Here is a 19925-nt window from a genome sequence, read left to right on the forward strand (position 1 = left end):
GAAACGACGTTTAGCCTAAGGCCGGATCCGGATTATTGCCTTTCAATGGGCATTAATTCCGGATCCGGCCTTGCGGCAAGTGTTCAGGATTTTTGGACGGAGCAAAAAGCGCAGCATGCTGCGGTATTTTCTGCGGCCCAAAAACATTCCGGTCCTGAACTGAAGACATCCTGATGCTTCCTGAACGGATTTCTCTCCATTCAGAATGCATGGGGATAATCCTGATCAGGATTTTTCCGGCATAGAGCCCCGACAACGGAACTCTATGCCGGAAAAGAACAACGCAAGTGTGAAAGAGCCCTTACCACTCGCGTTTTCTTTATGGTGTTTTGCCCTATAAATAAGGCATTGTTAAAACGCCTGAAAAATCATCAGGAGCTACAGCAGACTGCATTTTAGAAAAGAAGCATAAAAAGACAAAAAAATAAATAAAATGCCACCCAATTAACAAAAATGCCAAAATGAAAAAAATAAAATAAATGCCATGTCCTGCATTTTATCTTTCCCGTAGTCCTTCAGCTAACACCCAGAGCTAACATTTTTACAGCAACAAATGTTGCAAAACAAAAAGCCACAAAAAAAGCCACAAAAACAAAAAAAATGCTAAAGTGCAGCAAACCAACCAGCAAAAACCTACATGTGAATTAAGTTTCCTTTGAAGGGTTGAGAACCATATTACCAAAATGCTTGTTAATTCAGTAATAAATTCTATAACTCTAAAAAGTGGGAAGTTCTCGTGACAACAGCAAGAAAACACAGCTTTGTTGAATTTCATATTTCAATGTTTTTATTACTGTCCAATGTCCGGAATGCATATAAAAATAAGTTTTAAAAACGCAATTAAGGAAAGTTCTAAAAATCTCAAACATAAAAGAGCACAGTGTTTAAATATAAATCATAAATTAGCTGTTACACTTACTAGCATATTTAGATGTCATTAAATTAGGCAAAATGCATATATAACAATCTTTGTACTAGAAAGAGCAGTGTTAATTGAATTATGTTAACACATAGGTACATGATGGAACATACAACCGCTACCGAATGTTATCAAATAGGTGTAGCTTAAAATGTCAAGGTGCCCAAAGAAAATTGTACTGAGTGAAAGTGCACCGAGTAATTCTAAGCATATATTCGACCGACCCAAGCCCCAAAGTTTGCATTTTAAGACAATTGCTCATAAGCAGTATCTTATCTCAATATGTACACAAAAACTGAATTTGGTTTCTTTTTTTTTTGTTTGTTTTTTTAAATATGACCTGAATACACACACAAACATCAATAGAGATCACTGCAGTGTGTCACACAACTATGTCCCGGAAGGGGTCAGCGAGAGCTTAGCCGTGAACTGACCTTACCACGGTGCCATAAAAAGGGTATTAAAATACACACTGTTAGCAACCTTTCCAGAATACAGTTAGAAAGTGTATACGGCAAAAGTACCTGGTCACAAACACAAGGTAGCAGCACTAAAACAAGTCAGCAGTTCATTCAACATTCTCTTGAAAATCCATGATTATGTCACGGTCCCCACTTATCAGACTAACTGCAGAGATGGGCTCTGTGGAATGAAGGTAGGTGAATAAGAAGTCAATAGGGACCCAGTTTGTAATGGATAGTAGATACACTTCATGTGTCGGCAGAGGTTCCTATCCACTTACAAGGATTTATAGAAGTAAAAGTTTTAATGTTTACAGATTAGGTTTCCATTATGTAACATCCGCTCATCACAGCAAAATCAGTACTACCTGTTCTCAACACACATGCACCTAGCAAGGTATCACTAGTTCTCCAAAGTGCTGACGCTGGGAAATCTGAATTCCATACAATGCCTTTTCTAAAGCAGGAGCAGAAAAGACCACATATGCACTATAGTGCTTGCAAATATTATGTGGCATGACTACGGGAAAGTTCTGGGATATAAGGGCAGCAGGAATTACTCATCATGAGCTTGTTGATGCTCTGAATGTTAACATTTGCCGTAACACTAGGTCCATTCTATACACCATGGCACCACATGCATGCAGAGACTTTAAGGATGTCTATGGAAAACAATCTTTTAGTTGTGATTTGCCAACATAAAATGACTGGCACTCGAATATCAATTATGATGTTTTCACATCACCGGTCCCAACGGTATCAATAAATCACAGAAAAAGCTATGAAATGAACCCAATGAAATTCTTGACACCTATACTGAAGGCTCAATTAAAGATATAGCTAAACTATTATATGGGGAAAAATTGCCATTCTATAACAGTAACATATCCATTTATCCTTTAAAAGAGTTGTCCTGCCACAGCCAGAAAACCCCTATAACATGAGAGCTGCTGTTCCCGAGACCCTGCCAAACAGATTAGCTAGTTGGAGAAGGCTCTCCTCTATGGCATATGTACAGGAGATGTCTTTAATGGAATAACCTCTATAAAAAGGTACCTGACCCTAAACCCCAATAAAATGCTTTATTTATCCGGTCCTTGAAAAATGTAATTTAGGCATCTATGCTTTTGGAATATATATTTTTTAACAATCTATTAAGTTTAAAAGGTGATTTCCGATCATTAAAAATGTTGCCCCCATAGTTCAAGTGCACTTAAAGGGGTTGTCTCACTTCAGTAAATGACATTTATCATGTAGATTAAGTTAATAAAAGGCACTTACTAATGTATTGTGATTGTCCATTTGCTGGCTTGATTACTTTTTCTATCACATGATACATTACTCATTTCCATGGTTAGGACCACCCTGCAATTCAACACAGGTGGCCATGCTTGCACACTATAGAAAAAAAAAAAAGTGCTGGACTATGCACACTCCCGCGATCCCAGCCACCAGAGAGGCCGGTGCTTTTTCCTATAGTGTGCAAGCACGGCGACCAATGCTGGCTTTTAGGGTGGTCGTAACACCTGGATACGAGCAGTGTATATTGTGATGGAAAATGAATCAAACCAGCAAAGGAGACAATATGGATAATCACAATACATTAGTAAGTGCCTTGTATAAACTTTATCTACATGATAAATGCCATTTGCTGAAGTGAGACAACCCCTTTAATGATGCAGCTAAAGGGTCTCTGTATGTCCCTGCTTCTGGTGTTCTGCTGCTTGGGTGAAATCCTGCACTGTGATCTTGTGCTATGTCCCTCTACTATACAGTACGAACCATCTCAAATCACATGCCTCTTACCTCTACTGCTCCCTAGATTTCCAAACTCCTTAATTTCCTGTCTTAAGTCTCATTCACACGTTGGTGTTTTGGTCAGTGATTTCCATCAGTGATTGTGAGCCACAAACAGGAGTGGAGCCTCCACAGACATAAGGGAAAGATCTGCATCTGGTTTTGGCTCCAAAACACTGACGTGTGAATGAGGCATTAATAGGGATCGTGTTTCACATGCTGGGCAGAAGGTGGTGCAGTATGCAGTTTAAGAACAGCACAGCAACAAGTGATTAGCAGATCTGTGCTGTGTGCAAAAATAGAGAGCATGAAGCAGCTGTAAATACATGCAAAGCTTGCAAGAGTTGAGTGGTATCATGGGAACTGCAGTTCGTTACATAGTAATACCATTCACAGGAAGCCCTGGCAGAGTCAAAGATGCTATAAAGAGTTAAGCAAGATAAATTAAAGTAAACATAATTATTTCTGAGATCTAGTGAGCATTCAGGCAGAGTGAGGCTACTTTCACATTAGCAGGTTCGGTTTTTGGCCGGCCTCCTCTCGGCACGTTTGCCATGCTGCTGCCGGACCTCTGGTCTGTCCCCATTATAGTTCACCCTTTCGCTACCAGCGCTGTACATGTACGGCGCTGGTAGAACTGTGCAAGCATGACCTCCGCTCGCGCGTGCAGTGGGCATCATGGCCCCTGCTGTAACAGCCTGCCGGACCCTGCTAACGCTAATATTAAAGTAGCCTGAGGTAGTTTTCTGTATCTTTTTCCAGAAAACCGCTACAGAGTCCCTATACACACAAGTTTTGACTGGCTTTTTTTTTGGGGGGGGGGGGGTTGGAGAAGGCAGAATAACTGCATGTTTTTGCTCAGGCCACCTGAGTTTTTTCCTGGCATTTTTTGCACACTAGCGTTTACTTCAAGATGCTCAACCCCTAAAGAGAAGGTGATTTAAAAAAAGCCAAAAAGACAAAACACAGCAACTACGGTAATGAACAAAACCACCTATAGAAAAAAAAAGGCTTGAGTTTCCCGCTTTTCCCATAGACCTGCTAATTCTGGAGTTGCCGTTTTTTACTGCAAAAAAAACAAAACAAACAAAAAAAAAAAACACCAAAAACCACAGGTGCACAAAAATACCAGCAAAAACCCTTAGACGTTACTATAAAATTGGATATGGTATATATTCATCTACTTTCATTCCAACTTACTGCAAACTCATCAATCCTGTAATTGTTTTTACAGATCTTCAGGCATTTTCACGTACATTAGATTATTTTTTCCAAACAAGTTCTGTACAAATATAGCTGTGGGGTCTTCAACCGAGCAGTGATACAACAGACCAGTACATAATTAATCATACATGCTCTGAATACAAGACATTAATAATACACTGTACATTTCACTATATTAGTTACACATGACAATTCTTGTTTCCCAGGTAAAACATATCAGTGGGTATTCTAATTATATCACACATAGAGCCTGTGGCACCAATACAGCATCTTCACAAACGGCCCTATCGACTTTCTACCAATCCAGTACAATCATTTGCAGGGAAGGGGGGGGGGGGATGCTGTGATGACTGAGGCTCCTTCTATAGATAAAAAATGAACAAGCTTACCATTTCCTCACTTCCAAACCTATCCTGACACGCCAGGGATATCTTATCATTCAGGGCCAATTTCATCCAATACATTATCCAAGAAAACCGGCATACATCAGGTTGATAACCTACACAGGAGCTTACTTCGATATCTCCATTACCTCCTGGCATAGTACACAATGTTAATGGAACAGAGCACAGGATGTGTATGCATAGATTAACATACATGTATTTAGTCATTATAGTCATAGCCTAATTATTGATGGGAGACAGAACATCTGGATAACACATCAAAATTGTCTGTATATCCTGTGCTCAGTTCAACAGATGTTTGTACTATGCCGAAGAACCCCGTCACTGGGTACAACACTGGCTTGATAGTCAATAGGGGTAATTTATCAAACTGGTGTAAAGTAGAACGGGCTTAGTTGCCCATAGCAACCAATCAGATTCCACTTTTCATTTTCCAAAGGAGCTGTCAAAAATGAAAGGTGGAATCTGATTGGTTCCAGAGAACTGTAATTTACAACTAGAAAAGCTTGGAATGCACTTTCTTGTAATGATGAACCTTCTCACCATAGGTTATTGTCTTCAGAGTTCTAATAGTCACAGACTAGACCTCTTCATAAACTGTTTCATCAACTTCTCTCCTCGGTCCTAAAGAAGTACTGCCCGATAAACATAAAAGCAACTGAACACTGTCAAAAAGTACAGTACAGTATTTCAAAAAGTTGTAGAATGCAAAGCTAATGTAAGGCTCCATTCACACGATGGCTGGCAAAAAACGTAATTGTAATTGTAAAGGGGCTGTTGGCCCATGAAAATAGACAAAATAGGATAGACGTTATTCACGGCCCATCAAAAACAAACAAAAAACAGCATGTGAATAACCCCATAGACTATCATAGTTGTTAAAACGGTCATGTGACAGCCGTCGTGCGAATGTAGCCTTAATGTGAAGTAAGGAGGTTTTGCTTAAAACATATTTAGACTTAAAACACAGAAAAATCCAAGACATAAGTGGACAGAAATGTGTTTTTTTTCTACAGGTATTCATAATATAAGTCTATGGGCTACAAGGTAGTACAGCAGAAAGGCATCTCTCAACAAGAAAGCGCTCATTTTCAAGACAAGCCCCATGTCTCGCCCCCCCCCCCCCCCCCCCCAAGTAATGCTATTGCACATGAGCCATTGCATCAAACATTCTGGGCATAAACCTCAACATCCACATATATAACATAGAAAGACAGCTGTAGAAGTGTACTGAGTATCGTCATTCAATCAAGCATTAAAATGGTGGCATGTCACCATGTCACCCTCATCTGACCAGGACAGACTAGATACATTTAAAATTTGATTTCCTGTATTACAAAAGTACGACAAAGTAAACTGAACATTTAGGGGCTGCAGTGACTGGAGACCGACATTTTGGGTAGAAATGAGTCAATTCATTCATTGTGGTATATTAGTAAGCTGAATAGTGGGAGAAGGGCACAGTATGGCCGCTTCCCCTTGTATAGAGATGCTAGGAATAAATACAGATTGAATGTTTTTGGAGAACTGACCTGAATTGTGTTATTCATGTACAACAGATCTCTGGATAGGCCAGAAACGAGCGCCATTAAAAACCCCTAGACACAGTCACCTACGCACCATTAATGAAGTCTATTATATTTGGGTGACACGTGGAGTATAACTTGAACAGGAAAGATGGGGGTTCACTTAAAGTAAAGTAGTGTATGCGATACCCACAGCGAGGTCCATTTTACTTGCTCATTTGTTCCAATACAACCCATATGGTCGCTTCACGTGTTTTTATTGTTGGAATAGCTGTCTTGTTCAAACCCTGTGCATTTTTGCTAACACATTCAAAAGAAGAAGAATATAAAAAAATAATAACATTTATGACGCAATACAAGAGTGAATAGCTTGGTGGAAGACGAAGCAGCAGCATAAGTTATCGTCAAGATGGAAGAAACTAGAAACTAAAGGTTTTGATCTAAAGTCCTAGCTGAAAGGCAGATTGTACATTCTATACAAGTTTATAAAAAAGGGGGGTATGGATGAAGTTTGGTTAATTTTCAAAAAGGCACCTCAAGGCTAAAGGCTTTTACAAATCTAGAATCCTTTCACTGGTCAAAATAAAAAGAAACACGCTTTTATTGCTGCTTTTCAAGTAGCAGAGAAATAAACTTCCATGTATTCGAGTCCCATACATCGGAATCTCCCTTATGAAGCCAGGATCCACCGGTAATGTAACAGAAGCAGTAAAACTGCAACAGATGCTCAAGTGTGGAAAAAGTTACTTTCCTCCATGTGCTTTCAAGTCTGTGAAATTCAGAAAGAGAAGTTCAGGGGCTTTAGAGAACGTGATGATGCCTGCATCCCAGCCACTGAAGTACCATTTCTTTGGGGGCTTTGCGGCTGTCAGCTTTTAGGAGTAGAAAGTAAGGACGCTCTGGTGATTTCCACGGACAAGCAGGATGGGTGGGAGATCTTTAGAAAGTGCCTCTAGCCAAGCCATGTAAAGTGCACTGGACACGGCACCTTTTCTCGCAACTGGAAGGCTCCTGTCACAAAACAGTAAAGCAGATATGTTTAGGCTGAAATACAGAGTAATAACAGAGCAATATAGGTAATCATAGGAAGTATTACTGAACACCTTAAAGGGGCTATGCCACACTGCAATCAATATTGATGACCTCACCTCAGGATAGGTCATTAATATCAGAGCGGCGGGGATCCGACACCTGGTACCCCAGCCAATCAGCTGTTTGAAGCAGTAGCGGCGCTCGGGCAAGCGCTGTTTCAGCTTTAAAATTACCTGAGTGTCGTCTTGTTTATAGAGACGGCTCAGTGTAATTGCAAGAGCAAGATGACGTGCAGATAATTTTGAAGCAGAAGTAGCACTCCAATGAGTGCCGCTACCGCTTCAAACAGCTTATCATCAAGGGTGCCGGAAGTCAGACCCCCACGATCTGATATAGATTTCCCATCCTGAGGATAGTTCATCAATAGGGATGAGCAAACTTGTGTTTTACACGTTCGAGTTCAGGGTTTGTGTTTTATAACAATTCCAATATGGATTCCGTTACCACGGGCCAAAACGGAATTCAATGACGGAATGCCTTTAAGAGGCATTCAGTCATAAAAGAGGTCTATGGGCCGCATAACGGATATGTCTGGTTTCAGTTATGCAGGAGTCCACTCCTGCATAATGGAAACCAGACGGATCTGTTTTGCAGCCTGTAGACTTCTATTATAACAGAATGCCTCTTAACCTCTTAAGGACATAGGGCGTACAGGTACGCCCTTGTGCCCTGGTACTTAAGGACACAGGGCGTACATGTACGCCCTGTGTATTTCTGATCACTGCCGTGCGGCTGGCAGTGATCGGAACCCGGTGCCTGCTCAAATCATTGAGCAGGCACCTAGGCTAAATGCGCGGGGGGGTCCCGTGACCCCCCCATGTCGGCGATCGCGGCAAACCGCAGGTCAATTCAGACCTGCGGTTTGCTGCGATTTCTGCAGTTTCTGATCCCCGCGGTCCCTGACCGCGGGGATCAGAAACTTTAGGATTCCAAAAATGTTCCTGCATCCCTCCCCCCTGCACCCCTGAGTTATTTGAGCACGGTGGGAGGTGCAGGGGGAGGGTTGCGGGCGGTGCGGGAGGTGCGGTAGGCGGGATCGCGATCCCCCGCCCGCCTCCCCTTGAATAATCGTTGGTTTCTAGTGGGTATACCAGGGTGCCAGCACATTGCTGGCACCCTGGTATAAACGGCTGACATCTGTGCTGCGATGTCAGCCGTTTAACCCTTTCCATACCGCGGTCCGTACGGACCGCTGTATGGAAAAGGTTAACAGCGCAGGGAGCTCCCTCCCTCTCCCATCGGGGGGCTGCTGTGCCTTTGCAGCCCCCCGAATGGAGAGGGAGAGAGCTCCCAGGCAGCCCCCCCAGAGCCCCGTCCTTACCCTTCCCCGTCTGCGCAGTTCTGACCATAACTGAGCAGACGGGGAAGGTTCCCATGGCAACAGGACGCCTCTCAGGCGTCCTGCTGTCCATGGTGCTGAACAGATCTGTGCTGAAAGGCATAGATCTGTTCAGACAAAGTGTAAAATACAGTACAGTACTATATATTGTACTGTACTGTATTATACAGACATCAGACCCACTGGATCTTCAAGAACCAAGTGGGTCTGGGTCAAAAAGAAAGTGAAAAAAAGTAAAATAAAGTAAAAATCAAAAAACACATTTATCACTGATTAAAAATAAAAAAAAATGAAATTCCCTACACATGTTTGGTATCGCCGCGTCCGTAACGACCTGATCTATAAAACGGTCATGTTACTTTACCCAAACGGTGAACGCCATAAAAATAAAAATTAAAAACTATGATGAAATTGAAATTTTGCCCACCTTACTTCCCAAAAAAGTTAATAAAAGTGATCAAAAAAGTTGTATGTACTCCAAAATTGTAACAATCAAACCGTCATCTCATCCCGCAAAAATCATACCCTACCCAAGATAATCGCCCCAAAACTGAAAAAACTATGGCTCTTAGACTATGGAAACACTAAAACATGATTTTTTTTGTTTCAAAAATGAAATCATTGTGTAAAACTTACATAAATAAAAAAAAGTATACATATTAGGTATCGCCGCGTCCGTATCGACCGGCTCTATAAAAATATCACATGACCTAACCCCTCAGGTGACCACCGTAAAAAAAAAAAAAAAAAAACGGTGTAAAAAAAGCAATTTTTTGTCATCTTACTTCACAAAAAGTGTAACAGCAAGCGATCAAAAAGTCATATGCACCCCAAAATAGTGCCAATAAAACCGTAATCTCATCCCGCAAAAAATGAGACCCTACTTGAGATAATCGCCCAAAAACTGAAAAAACTATGGCTCTTAGACTATGGAGACACTAAAACTTTTTTTTGTTTTAAAAATTAATTCATTGTGTAAAACTTACATAAATAAAAAAAATTGTATACATATTAGGTATCGCCGCAGTCCGTGACAACCTGCTCTATAAAATTACCACATGATCTAACCGGTCAGATGAATGTTGTAAATAACAAAAAAAAAAAACTGTGCCAAAAAAGCTATTTCTTGTTACCTTGCCGCACAAAAAGTGTAATATAGAGCAACCAAAAATCATATGTACCCTAAACTAGTACCAACAAAACTGCCACCTTATCCCGTAGTTTCTAAAATGGGGTCACTTTTTTGGAGTTTCTACTCTAGGGGTGCATCAGGGGGGCTTCAAATGGGACATGGTGTCAATAAAACCAGTCCAGCAAAATCTGCCTTCCAAAAAACGTATGGCATTCCTTTCCTTCTGCGCCCTGCCGTGTGCCCGTACAGCAGTTTACGACCACATATGGGGTGTTTCTGTAAACTACAGAATCAGGGCCATAAATAATGAGTTTTGTTTTGCTGTTAACCCTTGCTTTGTAACTGGAAAAAAAATATTAAAATGGAAAATCTGCCAAAAAAGTGAAATTTTGAAATTGTATCTCTATTTTCCATTAAATCTTGTGCAACACCTAAAGGGTTAACAAACTTTGTAAAATCAGTTTTGAATACCTTGAGGGGTGTAGTTTCTTAGATGGGGTCACTTTTATGGAGTTTCTACTCTAGGGTTGCATCAGGGGGGCTTCAAATGGGACATGGTGTCAAAAAAACTGTCCAGCAAAACCTGCCTTCCAAAAACCATATGGCGCACCTTTCACTCTACGCCCCGCTGTGTGGCCGTACAGTAGTTTACGGCCACATATGGGGTGTTTCTGTAAACTGCAGAGTCAGGGCAATAAAGATACAGTCTTGTTTGGCTGTTAACCCTTGCTTTTTAGTGGAAAAAAATTGGTTAAAATGGAAAATTAGGCAAAAAAATGAAATTCTCAAATTTCATCCCCATTTGCCAATAACTCTTGTGCAACACCTAAAGGGTTAATGAAGTTTGTAAAATCAGTTTTGAATACCTTGAGGGGTGTAGTTTCTTAGATGGGGTCACTTTTATGGAGTTTCTACTCTAGGGGTGCATCAGGGGGCTTCAAATGGGACATGGTGTCAAAAAAACAGTCCAGCAAAACCTGCCTTCCAAAAACCATATGGCGCACCTTTCACTCTACGCCCCGCTGTGTGGCCGTACAGTAGTTTACGGCCACATATAGGGTGTTTCTGTAAACGGCAGAGTCAGGGCAATAAAGATACAGTCTTGTTTGGCTGTTAACCCTTGCTTTGTTAGTGGAAAAAATGGGTTAAAATGGAAAATTAGCCAAAAAAATGAAATTCTCAAATTTCATCCCCATTTGCCAATAACTCTTGTGCAACACCTAAAGGGTTAACGAAGTTTGTAAAATCAGTTTTGAATACCTTGAGGGGTGTAGTTTATAGAATGGGGTCATTTTTGGGTGGTTTCTATTATGTAAGCCTCGCAAAGTGACTTCAGAGCTGTAGTGGTCCCTAAAAATTGGTTTTTTGTAAATTTCTGAAAAATTTCAAGATTTGCTTCTAAACTTCTAAGCCTTGTAACATCCCCAAAAAATAAAATATCATTCCCAAAATAATTCAAACATGAAGTAGACATATGGGGAATGTAAAGGCATCACAATTTTTAGGGGTATTACTATGTATTACAGAAGTAGAGAAACTGAAACTTTGAAATTTACAAATTTTTCCAAATTTTTGTTAAATTAGGTATTTTTTGGTGCAAAAAAAATATTTTTTTTACTTCATTTTACCAGTGTCATGAAGTACAATATGTGACAAAAAAACAATCTCAGAACGGCCTGGATAAGTCAAAGCGTTTTAAAGTTATCAGCACTTAAAGTGACTCTGGTCAGATTTGCAAAAAATGGCCTGGTCCTAAGGTGTAAAAAGGCTGTGTCCTTAAGGGGTTAAAGGCCTTCCATTACGGCCTGTTGTAACGTAATCCATATCGGAATTGTAACAAAACCTGAACCTTGAACTTGTAAAACACAAGTTCACTCATCCCTAGTCATGGATATTGTAGTGTTGCAACCCCTTTAAAAAGGAGTTAACTGGGACTCTAAAATTCATGGTCTATCCTTAGGATAGAAGGGCCCACATCACACTTTTAGTAGAAGCTGTGTCTGGTATTACAGCTTAGTATCTCTCACTTGAACCAGAATGAAGGTGTAGTGAAAGTAACCTTGGGCACAAGTATGGCACAGAGCCTGGTAAAGACAGACCATCATTCTTATAGTCCCAGATAACCCCAATATTTCGCTACCACATGAACTCAAAATATTATTGTAGGCCATTATTCATAATGTTGTGTTTAATCACATTTAGGTCAGGTTCACATCACGCCTTTTTTTAAAATAGGTTGCTTTGTGTCATCTATGGGATGGGAAAACTACACCAAAGATAAAACATTTGGCTTCAAACGCTCTGAACCAAAAAAACAGCTGAAAGTGACAATTCGGCAAGTTTCCTTTTTCTCCAGAGCCATGAGTCATGGTATAAGCAGAACATGTTTGGAATTCTTGTTAAAGTATTTCAGACCCATTTTCTATACAGGCTCATACGAACAGTACTGGCACATAGGAGAGGCAAAGCTCACTCCCGAGCAGCATGTACATAGCAGTCTAGATCATATTTCAACTTACATGACAATAACATTGGCTGTGCTCGAGTGCTCCTTCAACAATTCATTTAACCGGATCTGACGATGAGTCTAATACAAGGCAGAGGGTGAGACATGGTGAATACTCAACAACATGTAGTAGACGAAACAAAGTTGGAAAAGGAACAGAAGATCTATTACAATAACCATGTCTTACAGATTCTGTTAGCATACAGTTTTAAAGATGGCTCGTCACATTTGCCCTCCCATATGAATTAACATCGAGTGAGGGCAAATTTACTTTAGATTGCTGTTACTCACCTCATTTATATCAAACTATGTTTAAAGGGGTTTTCGGGGCTATAGATATTAATGACATCCATAGGATAGGTCATACATAGCAGAATGGTGGGGTTTCAACAGCCAGCACCCCCACCAATCGGCTGTTCTCAGCAGCTGCTGACACCGGAACCAACAAAGGATGGGGTTAGGAGAACAGTTCTGTCCTGTGTAGTGGCCATGCCGGGTTACTGCGGCTCATTTCCCACTGAAGTGAATGGGAGCAGTTAGCCGGCACAGAGGACGCTTTCTGCTTCTGGCTCCATCTGCTGTGTAAGTTCTTGCACTGGCAGCTGCTGAGCTGATTGGTGTCCGGCCTCCATGATCTGATATTGGGAAAAAGCATCAATACCTATAACCTGGAAAATGCTTTTAAAAGGGATTTTCCTGGCTAGGTCAGCAGGGGGTCAGACACCTGGCACCCCTGCCCATCAGCTGTATGAGGAGACTGTGTGCGCAGTCTTTCTGCTGCTGCTATGTCTATGGTAAAGCAGCAGCGAGCAGGAAGATAGAAGGGAGACAGCACGTGCACACTGCGCGCGCCGTCTCCTCATACAGCTGATCGTTGGAGGCGCGGGTATCGAATCCCCACCAATCTGGTATTGATGACCTATAGGTCATCAATAATAAAAGCCAGAACCCCTTAAAGGAAATATCCTGAATTGTCAATGTAAAAGTAAGCTAGGTAGTAACACCTCATGCTAGGGATTTTAGACTCTTCTTGACATGCTCCAGGTTTTGCCAATTGTATGAAATGTAAAATACTCTTCAGATCAACTAGCTCATGGCTAATTAGGGACCTATCCATTCCCTTTAATGCCATTATTGTTCCCAGAAACTGGTTAAATGGCTGGAATGAAATGACAGCAATTGTCTTAAGCTTATATTAAGGGGGAATATAATCATTCGTCGCTAAAAAGCATTCGTATGAAAAAAGTTGTGCACCTCGCTCAAGATTGTGAGGTATAGTTATGCCATTTAGAGGAAAACAAGCATTAAAAAGGGGTGTCTCACTTCAGCAAATGGAATTTATCATTTAGATAAAGTTAATACAAGGCACTTACTAATGTATTGTGTCCATATTGTCTCCTTTACTGGCTGGATTCATTTTTCCATCCCATTATACACTGCTCATTACGGCCACCACTGCAGCGCAGAACGGGAGCTGCTGCGCATGAGTGCCTATGCTTGCTCCCATTGTCCTGGCCACCAGAGAGGCCAGCACTTTTTTCTATTCTGTGCCAGCACGACCACTGCTATTGGATTAAAGGGTGGTTGTAACCATGGAGCAGTGTATAATGTGATGGAAAAATGAATGAAGCTAACAAAGGAAGCAATGTGGACAATCACAATACATTAGTAAGTGCCTTGTATTAACTTCATCTCCATGATAAATGCCATGTGCAGAAGTGAGACAACCCTTTAACATTGCAGTTTCCATATTGCAGTCTATTTGATTTTGCTGCAGTGCGCCAATGCCAAAGCTGGCTGTAAGCTTTAGCCAACAGGACATATGACAGATCACTGGATGGCAGATACCCCCGTTTAATACATCATGTGTCTGTAAGTTAAAGGAGTTGTCTCTTTTTTAAGAAGAAGCCACCTTCTCAAACCCCATGCATTGCTGGAGGAAGCCACATGCTGATAAACACTGAATGATTAGCTGGCCAATCAATGGAGAAGGCACACTTCTACATCAGCTTTCTATTCTGGTCTGAAGAGAGGAGTCCCCAGCGAGGACACCATAGAAAGGAGATGTCTTTATGATATCACCCCTTTAATATACTAGAACTTTAAGAGTTCATTCCCTGAAATGGATATCTGACATCTTGCTATTGGCATTGCTGATCAGATAAAAGGTACCTTTGTCTTATAAAGCTCTAGCTCATTATCAGTTATTCGCCATGGCTCTTCCTCTTTCATTTTGTCAGCGACATCCTGTTCCTTTTCGTCTTCCCGCAGCCTGAACGGTTCAATCATCTCTTCAAAAGCTGCCACACTGAAGGCAACGGAGGGAAAAAAAAAACTGTTAACCGCAATTCTATCTCATTGTAGTAGTAGAAATGTAACAGTCAATGTCACTTCAGGTTTTAGTTGCAGATTCCCAAAAACCTTGAAAGTCACAGTTTAATTGTTGGAAATCCAAAACGTGCAATTGATCATTCCACTACTGAATGTGAACAGACAAGGAGCTTCATTTGTTGACATCCATGGGAATCAGATCATTCCCATACAAACCTATTCTACAAAATGACAAATCCGATTGATGCGTTTGAAGCTACAGGCGAGGGAAAATAACATTAAGGGGGGGGGGGATATGCTGAAATGAAAGCCAAATCCAGGATTTGCCAAAAGTGATCCTGACAAAGCAACAGCAGCTAATGAACACAGCTCAAACACTATGCCAAGAAATCGGGATACATACTTGGCAAGCTCCTGGCTTCTTTATCGTAATAAATGGAAGGTGCCACCTTCAGCTTTGAAGTGTCTTACATCTACAGCTAATAAGATTATAGAATTCCTTACAAGAACACACAACACAGACAGATTATCTAAACCTTTACCTTTTAACCCATTTACCCAAAGCTATTAAAAAACAAACAAAAAAAACATAGCTGTATAAGGGTTTGTTTTATGCAGGGTAAGGCCGAATGCACACGGCCGTGAGCGGTCCGTGGAACCGCGGCCTGGATTCCTGCTGAGAGCAGGAGGGCACGGCGGCATGGGTTGCTATAACGCCGTGCGCTCCCTGCTGCCGCCACAGTACAGTAATGCACTGGTATAGATCATACCAGTGTATTACTGTACTGTGGCGGCAGCAGGGAGCGCACGGCACCATAGCAACCAATGACGCCGTGCGCTCCTGCTTTCAGCAGGAATCCAGGCCGCGGTTCCACGGACCGCTAACGGCCGTGTGCATTCGGCCCAAGTTATATTTTTGGGGAAATGTTTTTTATTGGGGCCTGTTGAAAAAATACAACATAATTCTACCATTGTTTTTAGTGTTTTGTTTTATGCTATTCACTGCATGGTAAAAATAATATTTGACATTTATTCTGTGGGTCAGTATGATTAAGGTGATTCCATTTATATGGTTTTTACAATTTTTCAAATTTTTTTTATTGCCGTGTCTCCCCATATTTGACCACATTTTTATATTCTGCTGACATTGCTGTGTCATAACTCATTTTCGTGGGACAAGGTATAATTTCTTATGATACCATTTTTGGATACATTGATCATTTTTATTTTATTTTTTCCTGTTACAGAGTTCACAGTGCAGGTTAAATAGGATATTTTGATAGATTGGGTCAACTGAAGCTGCAGTCCTTTTATGGCTTGTACTATGCATGGTAACACTCCTGTATTACATTGCAAAGTCATTCTGACAGGCACACTACTACATCATGTTGGAGGCATGATGTAATAGTGGCCCTGAACATGGCAGGCCTGGGGCTCTTCAGAAGGCCCCCAGCTGCCAAGCTGAGTACCCAGGACCTCACAATAGCTTTCAAGGGGTACAAATCAGAGGACCGAGGGAGCTCCCTTCATCTAACTGCTCAGATCCAGAGGGGCACCTGAGGGGTTAAACTGCTGCATCAGATTTCTCTCTGATCCCAGCAGTGAGAGCTGGATGCCTGATGTGCAATATAACGTAAACATGCAAACTATGGCGCGGGCCCAGCTCCTGAGCCCACTCCATTGCCACGATGTACTATTATGCCACGCAGTGGGAAAAACTCTGCTGCTGGGACCTAATAGTATGTCATGGAGCATTACGGAAGTAACAGCAATTTCTAAACCTACAAAGTACCCAAACACATGTTGAAAAAAATAAGAAGTCGGCAGCCACGCCAATAATTCTAACCTTAAGCATTATAAGGCTGCTTTCAGACAAGCGACTGTCATGCTCTGGACTCCCAGCTCAGCCCCCATCGTGAACTTCCAGCACTGCCGGGATCGAGTTATGATTCTTACAGTTCTGGAATGTATTGGATAACACTGACCTAATGCTGTCAGTGTTATCCAATATTGCAGAATTGTAAGGGTTAGATAGCATCATAAACCAATATAATGCTATGTGCTGGAAGTTCAAGACAGGTGCTGCAATGTGAGTCCGGAGCGTGACACTCGCTCGTCTGAAAGCGGCCTAAGAATATTTTCTGAAAATATATTACTATTATTTATACCAGTCAAATGTCTCTTTATACTTACACGGTGGGAACAGTTAACCTGCAGAGTGCAGACTACCAGCAGAGTGTAGATTACCGGTCACTATTAGGTAACTTCCACAAATATACATGATCCATGATGGAGGACAATATATTCCATTACTCTTCCTGGGTTCTGCCACTAAGCAGCATTTCTGGCCAACTACATCTAATCCACATGTACAACTGCCCTTATTTTTGTTGAACATTTTAACCCTTTAACTGCTGGGGGAGGGTTGTTTCTGTACACTTTGTCACACACAGATAAAATTATCATAAAAAAATAAAATATTATACCCCATGAAAACACATATCATCTTGTACACAAATTAATTAAAGAAATGCTCCTGTGACTCAGAGACTTAAGGCTGCCGATTTTTCAGCAGATGATCGCTAACGAGCGTTTGTTTGAACGCTTGTTAGCGATCATCTTGCAGTGTAATACTGCTGCTGATTGCTTGTTCATCGGTAAATAGTGATTTTTAAGCACGCTTAAAAACCATAGTTTGCCGGTGGCAGATCGCACTGTTTAATTACGATCTACTGCTGGCAAACCACTAGATAGCATGGGGATGATTGATGGCACAGCAATCGTTTCTTTCCCCGACAATAGCTTGCTCAGTCAGGCCTGTGTAACACAGGCTTTAGACCTTCTTAAGAAGGAAACAAAAAAATCGAAATGTGCATACAGTATTCTTGGATCTGTGTATCTTCACAAAATCACAACAACTAAAAAAGCAACAGAGGATTAACTGCATGCTCTTGCAATATTAAAAAACGGAATTATAAAGAAGTACACACATGATCCTGCACCGGTACACACGTCATAAACCAAAAATAAACCTACTTTTCTTTCTTTGGCTTGGTGTTGATATCGCCGAGAACCATGATGTCAGAGAAGTCAATTCTGAACTTGCTCAACAATGTTGCCATCCTGGAAAAACACCATGCCAGATATCAGCATTACAGACAATGAAATTAAACACAGGCATTATAGCATTAGGGAGAAGAGGGTGCCACAGTTTTGCTCGATTTACTACTTTCCCCCAGAGATGATGCCGTCAATTGACATGAACGAGGCAAGATCCAACTATAGCTATTACTGTGCACCCAGACACTACACAAGTGCTGGTTTTCAGGGTTTGCTCTTCTCACAAAGCCATTTCTTCTCTGCTCTGTTTGAAATAATATATTAGAAATTCTTGCGTATAGATCATAATGTCACGGTACAAATTGTTTTGGTGGCTTAGGGTTTATTACTTAATGCTTTTGTCATTCCCATGTCATCAGCAGATTGTCTGGTGATAAATTGATTTAAATTTGCTTTAAGCTGAGTGTACACCCCTTTGAACAGAAGCTTTCCCACACTGCTCAAGAAAGAATGGATCATGAGAATCATTAAAAATCATGACGGTGGTAAGTGACAACTTGAATTACACTCTGATGTTATCCTAGGGCCTAACAGAATCTCATCCCTGAATGTGACTGTGTGTGTATGTATATATATATATACACACAGTACAGACCACCTTCTCATTCAAAGTTTTCTTTTTTTCATGACTGAAAATTGTAGATTCACACTGGAGGCATCAAAACTATGAATTAACACATGTGGAATTATATACATAACAAAAAAGTGTGAAACAACTGAAAGGTTCTTTTTCTAGGTTCTTCGAAGTAGCCACCTTTTGCTTTGATTACTGCTTGGCACACTCTTGGCATTCTCTTGATGAGCTTCAAGAGGTAGTCACCTGAAATGGTCTTCCAACAGTCTTGAAGGAGTTCCCAGAGATGCTTAGCACTTGTTGGCCCTTTTGCCTTCACTCTGCGGTCCAGCTCACCCCAAACCATCTTGATTGGGTTCAGGTCCGGTGACTGTGGAGGCCAGGTCATCTGGCGCAGCACCCCATCACTCTCCTTCATGGTCAAATAGCCCTTACACAGCCTAGAGGTGTGTTTGGGGTCATTGTCCTGTTGAAAAATAAATGATGGTCCAACTAAACGCAAACTGGATGGAATAGCATGCCGCTGCAAGATGCTGTGGTAGCCATGCTGGTTCAGTATGCCTTCAATTTTGAATAAATCCCCAACAGTGTCACCAGCAAAGCACCCCCACACCATCACACCTCCTCCTCCATGCTTCACGGTGGGAACCAGGCATGTAGAGTCCATCCGTTCACCTTTTCTGCGTCGCACAAAGACACAGTGGTTGGAACCAAAGATCTCAAATTTGGACTCATCAGACCAAAGCATAAATTTCCACTGGTCTAATGTCCCTTCCTTGTGTTCTTTAGCCCAAACAAGTCTCTTCTGCTTGTTGCCTGTCCTTAGCAGTGGTTTCCTAGCAGATATTCTACCATGAAGACCTGATTCACACAGTCTCCTCCTAACAGTTGTTCTAGAGATGTGTCTGCTGCTAGAACTCTGTGTGGCATTGACCTGGTCTCTAATCTGAGCTGCTGTTAACCTGCGATTTCTGAGGCTGGTGACTCGGATGAACTTATCCTCTGCAGCAGAGGTGACTCTTGGTCTTCCTTTCCTGGGGCGGTCCGCATGTGAGCCAGTTTCTTTGCAGCGCTTGATGGTTTTTGTGACTGCACTTGGGGACACTTTCAAAGTTTTCCCAATTTTTCGGACTGACTGACCTTCATTTGACCTAATGATGGCCACTCGTTTTTCTTTACTTAGCTGCTTTTTTCTTGCCATAATACAAATTCTAACAGTCTATTCAGTAGGACTATCAGCTGTGTATCCATCTGACTTCTCCACAACGCAACTGATGGTCCCAACCCCATTTATAAGGCAAGAAATCCCACTTATTAAACCTGACAGGGCACACCTGTGAAGTGAAAACCATTTCAGGTGACTACCTCTTGAAGCTCATCAAGAGAATGCCAAGAGTGTGCAAAGCAGTAATCAAAGCAAAAGGTGGCTACTTTGAAGAACCTAGAATATGACATTTTCAGTTGTTTCACACTTTTTTGTTATGTATATAATTCCACATG

The 19925-nt window shown here is 41.4% G+C and overlaps 1 protein-coding gene across 1 annotated transcript in view; it reads right to left on the minus strand.

Moving 5' to 3' along the window:
* Window positions 1-1156: 1156 nt before the first annotated feature.
* The window catches only part of SLC12A2 (solute carrier family 12 member 2), a 129741-nt gene continuing 110972 nt past the window's right edge, over window positions 1157-19925 (minus strand). The window contains exons 25-28 of the mRNA XM_044275861.1: window positions 17768-17854; window positions 14573-14708; window positions 12414-12481; window positions 1157-7342 (exon numbers count right to left, since the gene is read on the minus strand). Of these exons, the coding sequence (XP_044131796.1) occupies window positions 7207-7342; window positions 12414-12481; window positions 14573-14708; window positions 17768-17854 (427 nt within the window). The 3' untranslated portion in view covers window positions 1157-7206. The remainder of the gene's footprint in view (window positions 7343-12413; window positions 12482-14572; window positions 14709-17767; window positions 17855-19925) is intronic.

The sequence above is a fragment of the Bufo gargarizans genome, chromosome 1 (genome assembly GCF_014858855.1).
Source record: "Bufo gargarizans isolate SCDJY-AF-19 chromosome 1, ASM1485885v1, whole genome shotgun sequence".
Lineage (NCBI taxonomy): Eukaryota > Metazoa > Chordata > Amphibia > Anura > Bufonidae > Bufo > Bufo gargarizans.